Source organism: Dendrobates tinctorius, unplaced genomic scaffold (genome assembly GCF_039654945.1).
Source record: "Dendrobates tinctorius isolate UK_male_01 unplaced genomic scaffold, ASM3965494v1 ptg000326l, whole genome shotgun sequence".
NCBI classification, from domain to species: Eukaryota; Metazoa; Chordata; class Amphibia; order Anura; family Dendrobatidae; genus Dendrobates; species Dendrobates tinctorius.
In genome coordinates this window covers 5,712,501-5,724,852 of record NW_027361993.1, presented here as the reverse complement: position 1 = coordinate 5,724,852, position 12,352 = coordinate 5,712,501, and the positions used below count along the sequence as shown (strand labels likewise).

At 41.0% G+C, this 12,352-nt stretch overlaps 1 protein-coding gene across 2 annotated transcripts in view; it reads left to right on the top strand.

The window, feature by feature from the left end:
• The first annotated feature begins 10,669 nt into the window (after positions 1–10,669).
• Positions 10,670–12,352, top strand: part of WRAP73 (WD repeat containing, antisense to TP73) — an 86,244-nt gene continuing 84,561 nt past the window's right edge. The window contains exon 1 of one of the 2 annotated variants that reach the window (XM_073561708.1): positions 10,670–10,867. In XM_073561708.1, the coding sequence (XP_073417809.1) occupies positions 10,799–10,867 (69 nt within the window). In that variant the 5' untranslated portion in view covers positions 10,670–10,798. The remainder of the gene's footprint in view (positions 10,868–12,352) is intronic. The other variant, XM_073561707.1, reaches the window with a different exon arrangement.

Sequence of the window (12,352 nt, the reverse complement as noted above, 5' to 3'; positions counted from 1 at the left end):
GGCACTAATCTGCACACACACATATACACACACATACGTACACACACATATTCTACTGGTGTACAAGGCACTAATCTGCACACACACACATATACACACACATATTCTACTGGTGTACAAGGCACTAATCTGCACACACACATACATATATACACACACACAGTCTACTGGTGTACAAGGCACTAATCTGCACACACACATACATATATACACACACACACATAGTCTACTGGTGTACAAGGCACTAATCTGCAAACACACATACATACACACACACATGCATAGTCTACTGGTGTACAAGGCACTAATCTGCACACACACATACATACACACACACACACACATTCTACTGGTGTACAAGGCACTAATCTGCACACACACATACATACACACACACACACACATTCTACTGGTGTACAAGGCACTAATCTGCACACACACACATATACACACACATATTCTACTGGTGTACAAGGCACTAATCTGCACACACACACACATATACACACACATACGTACACACACATATTCTACTGGTGTACAAGGCACTAATCTGCACACACACACATATACACACACATATTCTACTGGTGTACAAGGCACTAATCTGCACACACACACACATATACACACACATACGTACACACACATATTCTACTGGTGTACAAGGCACTAATCTGCACACACACATATACACACACATATTCTACTGGTGTACAAGGCACTAATCTGCACACACACATACATATATACACACACACAGTCTACTGGTGTACAAGGCACTAATCTGCACACACACATACATATATACACACACACACATAGTCTACTGGTGTACAAGGCACTAATCTGCAAACACACATACATACACACACACATGCATAGTCTACTGGTGTACAAGGCACTAATCTGCACACACACATACATACACACACACACACACATTCTACTGGTGTACAAGGCACTAATCTGCACACACACACATATACACAAATACACACACACACACATATTCTACTGGTGTACAAGGCACTAATCTGCACACACATACATATACACACATACATACACACACACACATACATATACACACACATACATACACACACATATTCTACTGGTGTACAAGGCACTAATCTGCACACACACATATACACACACATACACACACACATATTCTACTAGTGTACAAGGCACTAATCTTGGGCCACACACTAACCCACACCACACACACACACGCACACACGCACACGTATTATCAGATTCTACTGGTGTACAAGGCACTAATCTGTACACACACACAGACACACATAGAACGCACGCGCGCACACACACACACACACACACACACACACACACACACTGTGTTTGCAAAACGTAATTTTCTTTCTCCCTAGATTATTTTTATATTTTTTAAATTATTTATGTAACCACTGAATTTAGATGTTACTTCTAGGATTTGGTTATTTGATTAATATATATATATATATATATATATTGCATTTTAATTTTAGGTCAAAAATTGTATTTCATAGTGTAATATATGTTTATGTATCTCCATACCAATATATATTTTTCTAGTTTTACCCTAGATGGGCTTTATTTGCATTATATTTACACCTTACTTGCCGTGTGATAAAGTGGGAAACCTGTATAAATACAGGTCCACATAAGAAATGCACTAAATAATATGCTAATCAGTGCAGCAGATGTTTACCTCCTGATCATATTAACTTTTCTGATGTTCGTTCCAAATTGTAGCAAAATCGAAGCAAGATCAATTTAGGATTTATACAATTTAGAATACTAACTTGAATAAAATGCAGAAAAAAATATAAATAAGAATATAGGGGAGGAAAAAAATATCTGCATAAAGAAAAACACAAATAGAAAAATCAATAAATGTCTGTGTTTCTGTTATTAATAGCTTTGTATTGCAAGCAAAATAAATAAAAGTAAGAACAATTTAAAAATCTTGTGAATATTTTTATTTTTCTGCAACTAAACTATGAACTGTCACTATAGATACAATTACATGAAACCTCCGGTGAAAAAAATCTGATTGAGATTATTCTACAATGGCCTCTAATTGTTGTGTCCATAGGGATTCTTAGAAACTTTTCATCAATGTTACTGATAACCAGTATCTATTGCAAATATCTTTGCAAGTGTAATATAAAACAATCTGAGCCAACCTGCTGAAATAATTTGCTTAAAAAATGTATGAAGTTGGTTTTCAATTTTTTTATATTACTGTAACAGGATGGAAACTGACACAAAAGTAAATTCTGCTACAAGACTACGAAAAGTATTGTCATTATATTCATTTTTTGTATCTTATACTGTGGGAACAATGCATTTCATGAGCTGTCTGAAATCTATCTATTTATCTCTCTATCTCACATCTATTCATCTCTTATCTAATAAAAAAAAATAAACAGGTGCCTCTTTTGAGGGCATTTATATACAAAGGTAGCTGGGTTACAACCTAAGGACTTGCATCAGCTATTATATGGGACCAGTACTGATTTGATTCGTTTTTTCTTTCTTTCTTTCTTTCTTTTTTCCTGATTCCTTTTTGGAATGCTGCCTCTATATTTTTATATTTCATATTGTGAGGCTATTTTACGTGTGGAGAATTGCTGCTTGTCTTTATCTATCTATCTATCTATCTAATACCTATTTTCTATTTCTTTGTTTAATATTATTTATCTTTCTTACATTGATCTCATATTTATAAATTATCTATCTAATATCTATCTAATACATATTTCTTATTTTGATTTTTTATATTATTTATCTTTTTTACATCGATCTCATATTTATACATTATCTGACTAATATCTATCTATTTAATATCTATCCATCTATCGACTATCGATTATCTATCTATTATATATATATATATATACATATATATATATATTATCTTTAAAAAAAAATAATGGTTTATTTCACTCAGCAACATTTCAGCCTTTGAACTTGATGAAGGCTTCAGGTCAAACTTTGAAATGTTGCTGGGTGAAATAAACCACCATTTTTGATAGATAGATAGATAGATAGACAGATAGATAGATAGATAGATAAAAGATAAATAATGGATAGATAGATGTATTTTTTATTTTTATACTTGGGGGGACTTTGCAAGTCTTCTGGGAGTATTTTTTGAACCTATGCTGAAGACATATCGATCTGTCTATCACCTATCTATCTATCTATCTATCTATCATCTATTTATTATCTATCTATTATCTATCTATCATCTATTTATTATCTATCTATCATCTATTATCTATCTATCTATTATCTATCTATCTATCTATTATCTCTCTCTCTATCTATTATCTATCTATTATCTCTCTATCTATCTATTATCTGTCTATCTATCTATCATCTATCTATCCATCTACCCGTGGAGTATGTGGTGTAGCAGGTTTCCAGGCAATAATCTGTGTAAATCTTCCTGCTTATTTTCTATCAGTGATTGGCTGCAGAGGTGATGTGAGCTGTTGATGTGATGTCACCAATTCATCCCTGGTGGCAGATGTTGGTTGACTGAATGATCGAGTAAGTTATATTTTAATAGGGTTTTTTTCAGTTAGTCGTTGACAGAATGATTGAACAAGTTATACCTACCTCATGCAATCAGCACTCTAATGATATGTTCATTTCACACCTAATTTTTTGTGGAGTATTTAGAAATAGGTTATACTCTGAAATTCTCATAAAAAGCATGAAATCCTCTTCCAATTAATTTTAATTGAAAAAGCTCCCAAGTTAATAATACACACTGCTTTATTTTTCATGTTATTTTGAGCATTTCCCATTTAAATCTGTAAAAGTATTTGTGGCAATTTATTTTTTTATGTGAATTTTTCAGTAAATTTGCTTCTAAATCCTCATCAATAATACTGTGTGAAGATACCGTAATGAGGAAGAGGTCATGATGCCCCCATAGCTTTCTACAATAAAGATTATGTGCTTTGTGCTTACTGGCTAACATTTCACAACTATCATAAACTACAGGGTCCAATTCCCATTCTCCTTTCTAAATTGCCAAACAGGTCAAGAGACCCATTCTCCTTGTGTATGAGGCATCCCAAGCTGTCTACACACGGCACCAGGGCCGGACTGACCATCTGGCAATTCTGGCAAATGCTAGAAGGGCCTGTCTGGTCGTGGGCTGCCTTGTCTGCTACATTGTTAACAGAATTGTTGTTCTCAAGACACCCATACTGTTAAAAGTTGTGACGGAGCACAAAGTCCCTTACCCCAGCAGGCCACGGGTATCATTAGAAATATTGGTCTTGTAGTAAATCTTCCTTTCCTCCATCCAGGGTAATATTAGTAATATATCCCCATCTGATTCTTGGGGACGGGGACAGCATGGGCCTGTGTGATTTCAAATGCCAGGGCTGAATTTTAGTCCCAGTCCGTACCTGCAGGGCACCATTAGTACTTACCACCAGTCCTTGACTCTACTACTGTTCTATATGTGGCTGCTCACATACAGTCAACCACATCAAGGAGTTAACCAGTCAGAAAAGCATTCCTGTGTCCATATGGTTGGGGGGGGCAACAGAAAAGGGCATTGTGAGCCACATGTGGCACCAAGGCCGCAGATTGTGCACCCCTGATCTAAAGTGTATGGCAGGTTTATGAGATCCATTGATAACACAATGTGACAACATCACCATTTGCCCTGCCATATAACAATCTCACCTCTGTTTGCTCTTTGTCTGTGTAGGTATGAAGATGTGCCACCAACAAGTATCACAACTGCAGTATGTGCATAAGTGCTAACTGGAGTATAATATAACAGAATTAATCATTACTGATGTGGTTCAGATTAGTTTGCATTTTGACTGTACTTTTTATATTTTGGAGAATTTGCTGTAAGAATTGCTGCTTTTTTCTTTAATTTTATTATACCATTCCCTTTAGCGCACATTTTCCTATATATTTCAGTGTACCTTATCTGTATAAGAGCAGTTGACTATGCAACAATGCAAATCCTACAAAACCAAACAAACATGAAATGCTCAATGTACAGGATGCCAACCATAGGCAATGCATGTTACTTTTAAATTATTATGTAATGCTCTTATTATGTCATTATTATGGTATGTCCTATTTATTATGTACTGTACTTCTTTACAATAATAATAATAATAATAATAATAATAATCTTTATTTTTTATATAGTGCTAACATATTCCGTAGCACTTTACATTTTGCACACATTATCATCACTGTCCCCTGATTACAGTTATTATAATCTTTGGTCTCACATGATTTTATTGCTATTATTATATGCACAGCGTATTATTTGGCAGCACTGTATAGAATTGTTTAGGTAGGTGGAAGGTATGGCCATTGCCAGTACCTGGCCAATTTGGGCAAGCGTTGGGACCCACTCTGGGCTGGACAGGGCTTCAGAAAAGTACAGCATATTCAAGTCCTCCACTGGACTAATAAAATGTAAAATACAAAGTAAAAATAAAAACATTATATATATTTATCCAAAATCACTCTACTTTTTCCAGAACATTATTACAATCTAAAGATGAATATATTCACATATTTAATATTGCCACATGTGTAATATGAAGGGAATACAATAAATGGCATCATTTTTAAAATATGGCAGAATTGCTGGTTTTTGCTTACTTCACCTCCCAAAAATGGAGTAAAAAAAAGATCAGAAGATCATATGGACCACAGAATAGTGTTGAGAAATGTACTGCAAAAAACAAACCCTTGTACATTATGAAGAAATCATAATAGAAGTATGTCACCCAAAAACCATAAACCTGGAGCCAGCTCTATATGGCATTGTTATTTTACCACTAACACTGTTATTTTACTATTATACTGTATGGCACTGTTATTTTAACACTGTATGGCACTGCTGTTTGGGTACCACACTATATGGCACTGTTATTTGATCACCACACTGTATTGCAGTTATTTTACCACTGCATGACACTTATTTGGGCACCATACTGCATGACACTGTTATTTGGGCACCATACTACAATATATGGCACTACTATTTGGTCACCATACTGCATGACACTGTTATCTGGGCACCATACTATATGGCACTGCTATTTGGGCACCATACTGTATGACACTGTTATTTGGGCACCATACTATATGGCCCTGCTGTTCGGGCACCATACTGTACGATACTATTATTTGGGCACTATACTGTTTGACACTGCTATTTGGGCACCATACTATATGGCATTGCTATTTGGACATCATACTACAGTATATGGCACTGTTATTTGGGCACCATACTGAATGGCACTGTTATTTGGGCACCATATTGTTTGACACTGTTATTTGGGCACCATACTGTATTACACTGTTATCTGGGCACCATACTGTATGGCACTGCTATTTGGGCACCATACTATATGGCACTGTTATTTGGGCACCATACTGTATGGCACTGTTATCTGGTCACCATACTGTATGGCACTGTTATTTGGGCACCATATTGTTTGACACTGTTATTTGGGCACCATACTGTATTACACTGTTATTTGGGCACCATACTGTATGGCACTGCTATTTGGGCACCGTACTGTATGGCACTGTTATTTGGGCACCATACTGTATGGCACTGCTATTTGGGCACCATACTGTATGGCACTGTTATTTGGGCACCATACTGTATGGCACTATTTGGGCACCATATTGTTTGACACTGTTATCTGGGCACCATACTGTATAGCACTGTTATTTGGGCACCATACTGTATTACACTGTTATCTGGGCACCATACTGTATGGCACTGCTATTTGGGCACCATACTGTATGGCACTGCTATATGGGCACCTTACTGTATGGCACTGTTATTTGGGCACCATACTGTATGGCACTGCTATTTGGGCACCATACTGTATGGCAATGTTATTTGGGCACCATACTGTATGGCACTGTTATTTGGGCACCATATTGTTTGACACTGTTATTTGGGCACCATACTGTATTACACTGTTATCTGGGCACCATACTGTATGGCACTGCTATTTGGGCACCGTACTGTATGGCACTGTTATTTGGGCACCATACTGTATGGCACTGCTATTTGGGCACCATACTGTATGGCACTGTTATTTGGGCACCATACTGTATGGCACTGTTATTTGGGCACCATATTGTTTGACACTGTTATCTGGGCACCATACTGTATAGCACTGTTATTTGGGCACCATACTGTATTACACTGTTATCTGGGCACCATACTGTATGGCACTGCTATTTGGGCACCGTACTGTATGGCACTGTTATTTGGGCACCATACTGTATTACACTGTTATCTGGGCACCATACTGTATGGCACTGCTATTTGGGCACCATACTGTATGGCACTGCTATTTGGGCACCGTACTGTATGGCACTGTTATTTGGGCACCATACTGTATGGCACTGCTATTTGGGCACCATACTGTATGGCAATGTTATTTGGGCACCATACTGTATGGCACTGTTATTTGGGCACCATATTGTTTGACACTGTTATTTGGGCACCATACTGTATTACACTGTTATCTGGGCACCATACTGTATGGCACTGCTATTTGGGCACCGTACTGTATGGCACTGTTATTTGGGCACCATACTGTATGGCACTGCTATTTGGGCACCATACTGTATGGCACTGTTATTTGGGCACCATACTGTATGGCACTGTTATTTGGGCACCATATTGTTTGACACTGTTATCTGGGCACCATACTGTATAGCACTGTTATTTGGGCACCATACTGTATTACACTGTTATCTGGGCACCATACTGTATGGCACTGCTATTTGGGCACCGTACTGTATGGCACTGTTATTTGGGCACCATACTGTATGGCACTGCTATTTGGGCACCATACTGTATGGCAATGTTATTTGGGCACCATACTGTATGGCACTGTTATTTGGGCACCATATTGTTTGACACTGTTATTTGGGCACCATACTGTATAGCACTGTTATTTGGGCACCATACTGTCTTACACTGTTATCTGGGCACCATACGGTATGGCACTGCTATTTGGGCACCATATTGTATGGCACTGCTATTATGGGTACCATATTGTATGACACTATTTGGACACCATACTGTATGGCACTGTTATTTGGGCACCATATTGTATTGCACTGTTGTTTGGGTACCATACTGTATAGCAGTGTCAGACTGGGGTGCTAAGGGCCCACCAGTAACATTGACTTTGAGGGGTCCACTTTTCACCTTCATACAAATATTACATTACCCTTTTTCACAAATTTACCTATATCCATATATAATAATAAACTGGGTAGTGTGGTTAGTGAATGATGAGATGCTATTTTTTTCTGTACAGAGTGAATCAAGTGAATTATGCCAAGTACTGACCATACAGTGGGGCTGGGGTCCCAGATATGCACAGGGGCCCACCGGGGGATTCCCCTGTTACTCTATGGGCCAGTCTGAGCCTGCTGTATGGCACCATTGCTATATGCTAAGTGCAGAGCAGGCACTGCAGCATTGAGCACGGACCTGTGTAAGGCCAGGTTGGCTGCAGGTACTGGGCAGTGTGTCCCTTGGTCTTGGTAGTATGGCTGCTGTGGGCATTGTGCGCCACATCTTTTGTGACTGAGGTTATGTGCACAGGCTGCGGATCCGCAGCGTTTCTGGCCCTGCGGGTCCGCAGTAGTTTCTGCTGCGTTGTACAGTACCATTGTTTTCAATGGTCAAACCAAAAACGCTGTGCACATGCTGCAGATTTTTCCGCAGCATGTCAATTCTTTGTGCGGATTCTGCTGCGGTTTCACACCTTATCCATTGTAGAGATGTGAAACCGCAGGGCTAAACCGCAGGCCTTTTGACCTGCGGATTTTTACAAATCCGTGCTGAAAAATCTGCAACTCTCCAAACTACGTGTGCACATAGCCTTATGGCCTGCACAGTGCATCTATTACTCAGGTGCTGGGTGTATTTGGGATGTGGCCATGCAGCGATGTTGTCTTTATGTGTAGAGTATGATTAGTCTTTTCATTATTTGGTGTCATTATTTTGTGTATTTCTGGATTTTATTAAGGGCCTGTCACACTAAGTGATATCGCTAGCAATATCGCTATAACGTCACTGGTTTTTGTGACGTTATAGCGATATTGCTAGCGATATCGCTATGTCTGATACTTACCTCCAACCGGCTCCCCCGCTGGTTATCGCTGATCGCGCGAGAACGGCCTGGACAGTTTCTCGTCGTCAGCTTCCTGCTGGGCTTCCTGCTGTGGTGACGAGCGACGACGCGGGCGGGAGGACGTCAGGATCGCCTGGTGTGACAGGTAAGTAGCGACCCCCGTCCCCTGCGATGTTGCTGGTGAGATCTGCCTGTGTGGCAGCTCACTAGCGACCACTTGGCGATGCACCAGCGATCCTGACCGCGTCATATCGCTGGTCGGGATCGCTGGTGTATCGCTAAGTGTGACAGTACCTTTACCCTCTGGGTCAGTATAAGGCCGGGGTCACATTACAGTGTATTCTCCCATCCCAGAGGATAGGGCCGATTATGCTAATGACCCTCTGATCAGAGTGTGATCCCAGTGTGATCCGATTCTCTAGGAAGACAGAGAAAAAAAAGGTCTCCATCTTCTCTAATCTGTGAACGCGCCAAACTCCAATCACATACAGATGTCATCGGAGTGGTGTCCACTGGCATGGCCAAGTCTTGGCTGATTTACTCATCAAATCGCAACCAGCTGTGATTTTTTTTTCTCATGCTGAGTCGGTACCAGAAAAAAATCTTTGATCTGCCCTGATAGGCTACGGCCCCATTGTGTTGGTCAGTATGTTACCTCAGTATGTGTAAGCCAAAACCAGGAGAGGAAGAATCAGAGGAAAAGTATAATAGAATCACATCACCACTTCTGGATTTATCACCCACTCCTGGTTTTGGCTTATAAAGACTGAGGTAACATACTGACCAAATACTGGTAGTGTGGCTGTAGCCATTGTAAGACACTGTCCTGGCGCTCCTCCGTATTTTCCGCTGGTGTGAACAAGCCCCAGGATTGCCGCTGGTCGGACACAATGTCCAGGACAGTCTGTGGCGACGGCTATGAAGAAACGTGTCCAGATTCTTAGGCTGCAGACCCGGGGCCCGGATGTGTCTGCATGAAGAGACATTGGCCGAGAGTTTTCTGTAAAGCCGGTGACGCTGTGCGCAGTCGGTGCCGCCGGCCACAGGCAGCTCGCTCATGTGCAGGACAGCGCATTCCGCCATTCTCGGTGACCGTTAGGAGACAGGCTCACCGCTTCCCCCACTTTACACTTATTTGCAGGCCTTTGTAGAATATTTCGTCGCCTCGCCAATTAGTGACAACTAATTCCACGTCCCAGATGTCAGAGGTGACACCGGGAAAGAGCCCGGGACTCGCTCCCGCCTCCTCTCCCGCCTCTCCTCACAGCCGTATTCCCGCCTCCCTTACCGCCTCACTAGTGTAAGACTCCGCCTCCAAATTATAGCCACACCCCTTTCCTGTGTCACGTTGTCGTCTCCTTGTTGTGCAAATACATGGCCCGCCCATATTAAGCTAATCAATAAGGACACGCCCACACACAAGGCTTGATTAGTATACACAGCCACGCCCACCACACGGACTTCGCCGATTACTATAGCAAGCCCCTCCCCCTAGACGCAATTCTACGCCCACTAACGTCCTTTCCTCAGCCGCTGACGTCCACCTTGACTCCGCCCTCCGGTCAGATATGGACCCTGCTGCGGTGTAACTGCACACACCGAAAGCCATGAATTTCTCCGAAGTGTTCAAGCTTTCCAACCAGCTGTGCAAGTTCTCTCCCAATGGGAAATATCTGGTGAGTGCAGTGCGCTCTCAGCCGCGGTGGAACTACAAATCCCGGCATGCTCTATGTGTAATGCTGGCACTTGTGGTACCACGGGTGCAGGCGAGTTGCAGATGTATATGGCCTGCGCATGTGCCTCTCTAATATACGACTTGTTCACTACATGCCACACAGTGGTCGGCACATAGTGAGGGTATACTGGCTGCGCAGCTCCAGAGGCATCATGGGAGTTGTAGTTCACCAATGCAACATCTGAGGCCTGCTCCGTGTGACCTCTAATCCAATAAATGGCTGTACAGTAGCCCCTGTGACCATGGTCCTGATACCCCGGGGCAGTGCCAGGCTGCAGGCAGTCACCAGTCATTAGGGTTTATGTTTGGAGGGAGCCTAAAGCAACCTTAAAGGGGATGTCCACTACTCAGACAATCCCTCATCAATCCTTATGTTTGACACCTTTCACTATTGCTTTTTACACTTCTTAGGCTAGTTTCACATTAGCGTTTTTTTGCGCAGCGCATCGTGCGCATAAAAAACGCAAAGAAAAACGCAAAACAAATGTGCGTTTTTTTTTCTTCATGCGCACGCTGATGCGTCAAAATAACGCAGTGTTACTTGCGTTTTACATGCGTTTTTGCATGCGGTTGCGTTTTTTATGCGCATGCGTTTTTAGGTGTGACATTTCACAATAGCAAAATCTTTGACCACCAATGGGTCACCAGTGGGCGTGTTTCATTGGAATGTTTTATAGACCCTGTACTGCTGAATTCATCAGATTTTGCTGCTGTTTCCGGTGTCAAGATGGACTTGCGTCTGGATAATTTCCGCTTCAAGCTGGATCTTGACATTGCGCTGTCTCAGGCGTATGTCTTTTGTTGCCAGCAAGAAAGGGAGAGGGAGAGACAGCAGAGACGGCAGCGGCGTAGGTTTTGGAGACATCCAATCATCGAACTCCGGCCAAGCCGTGGAGCATATCACACGCTGTACAGCGAGCTACAGGAAAACCCGGAGAAATTTGCTGACTATACACGGATGTCCCAGGAAAGCTTCCTTGACTTGCTGGGTATGGTTGAAGGAAACATCCGGAGAAGGGACACTCAGCTCCGGCGTGCCATTCCTCCCGAAGAAAGGCTCCTTGTCACCTTACGGTATGTATGTTGTTATGTTTGCATAATTTTTTTGGCTTTTTATTTTTTTTTTTTTTTGGTCCAAAAAATTAGGTTTTTTTTGGCTATTGATTTTTAACATTATTTTTGTGAAATTGCTTTTTTGCATAATGGTTTTTCTTCTGGCATGTACTAATCCCAAGCCTTTATAAAATGTTTTTTTGCTATGTTGTATTAAAAAAACATGCAAAATAGTTAGGCCATGTACTTTTTTATTTTCAGTGTTTTTAGTAATACCCAAGACAGAAATATAATTATTTTTTCTTTTTATGTTTGGCAGGTTCCTGGCAACTGGAGAGAGTCTTTCATCCCTGCATTTCCAGTACCGGCTGGG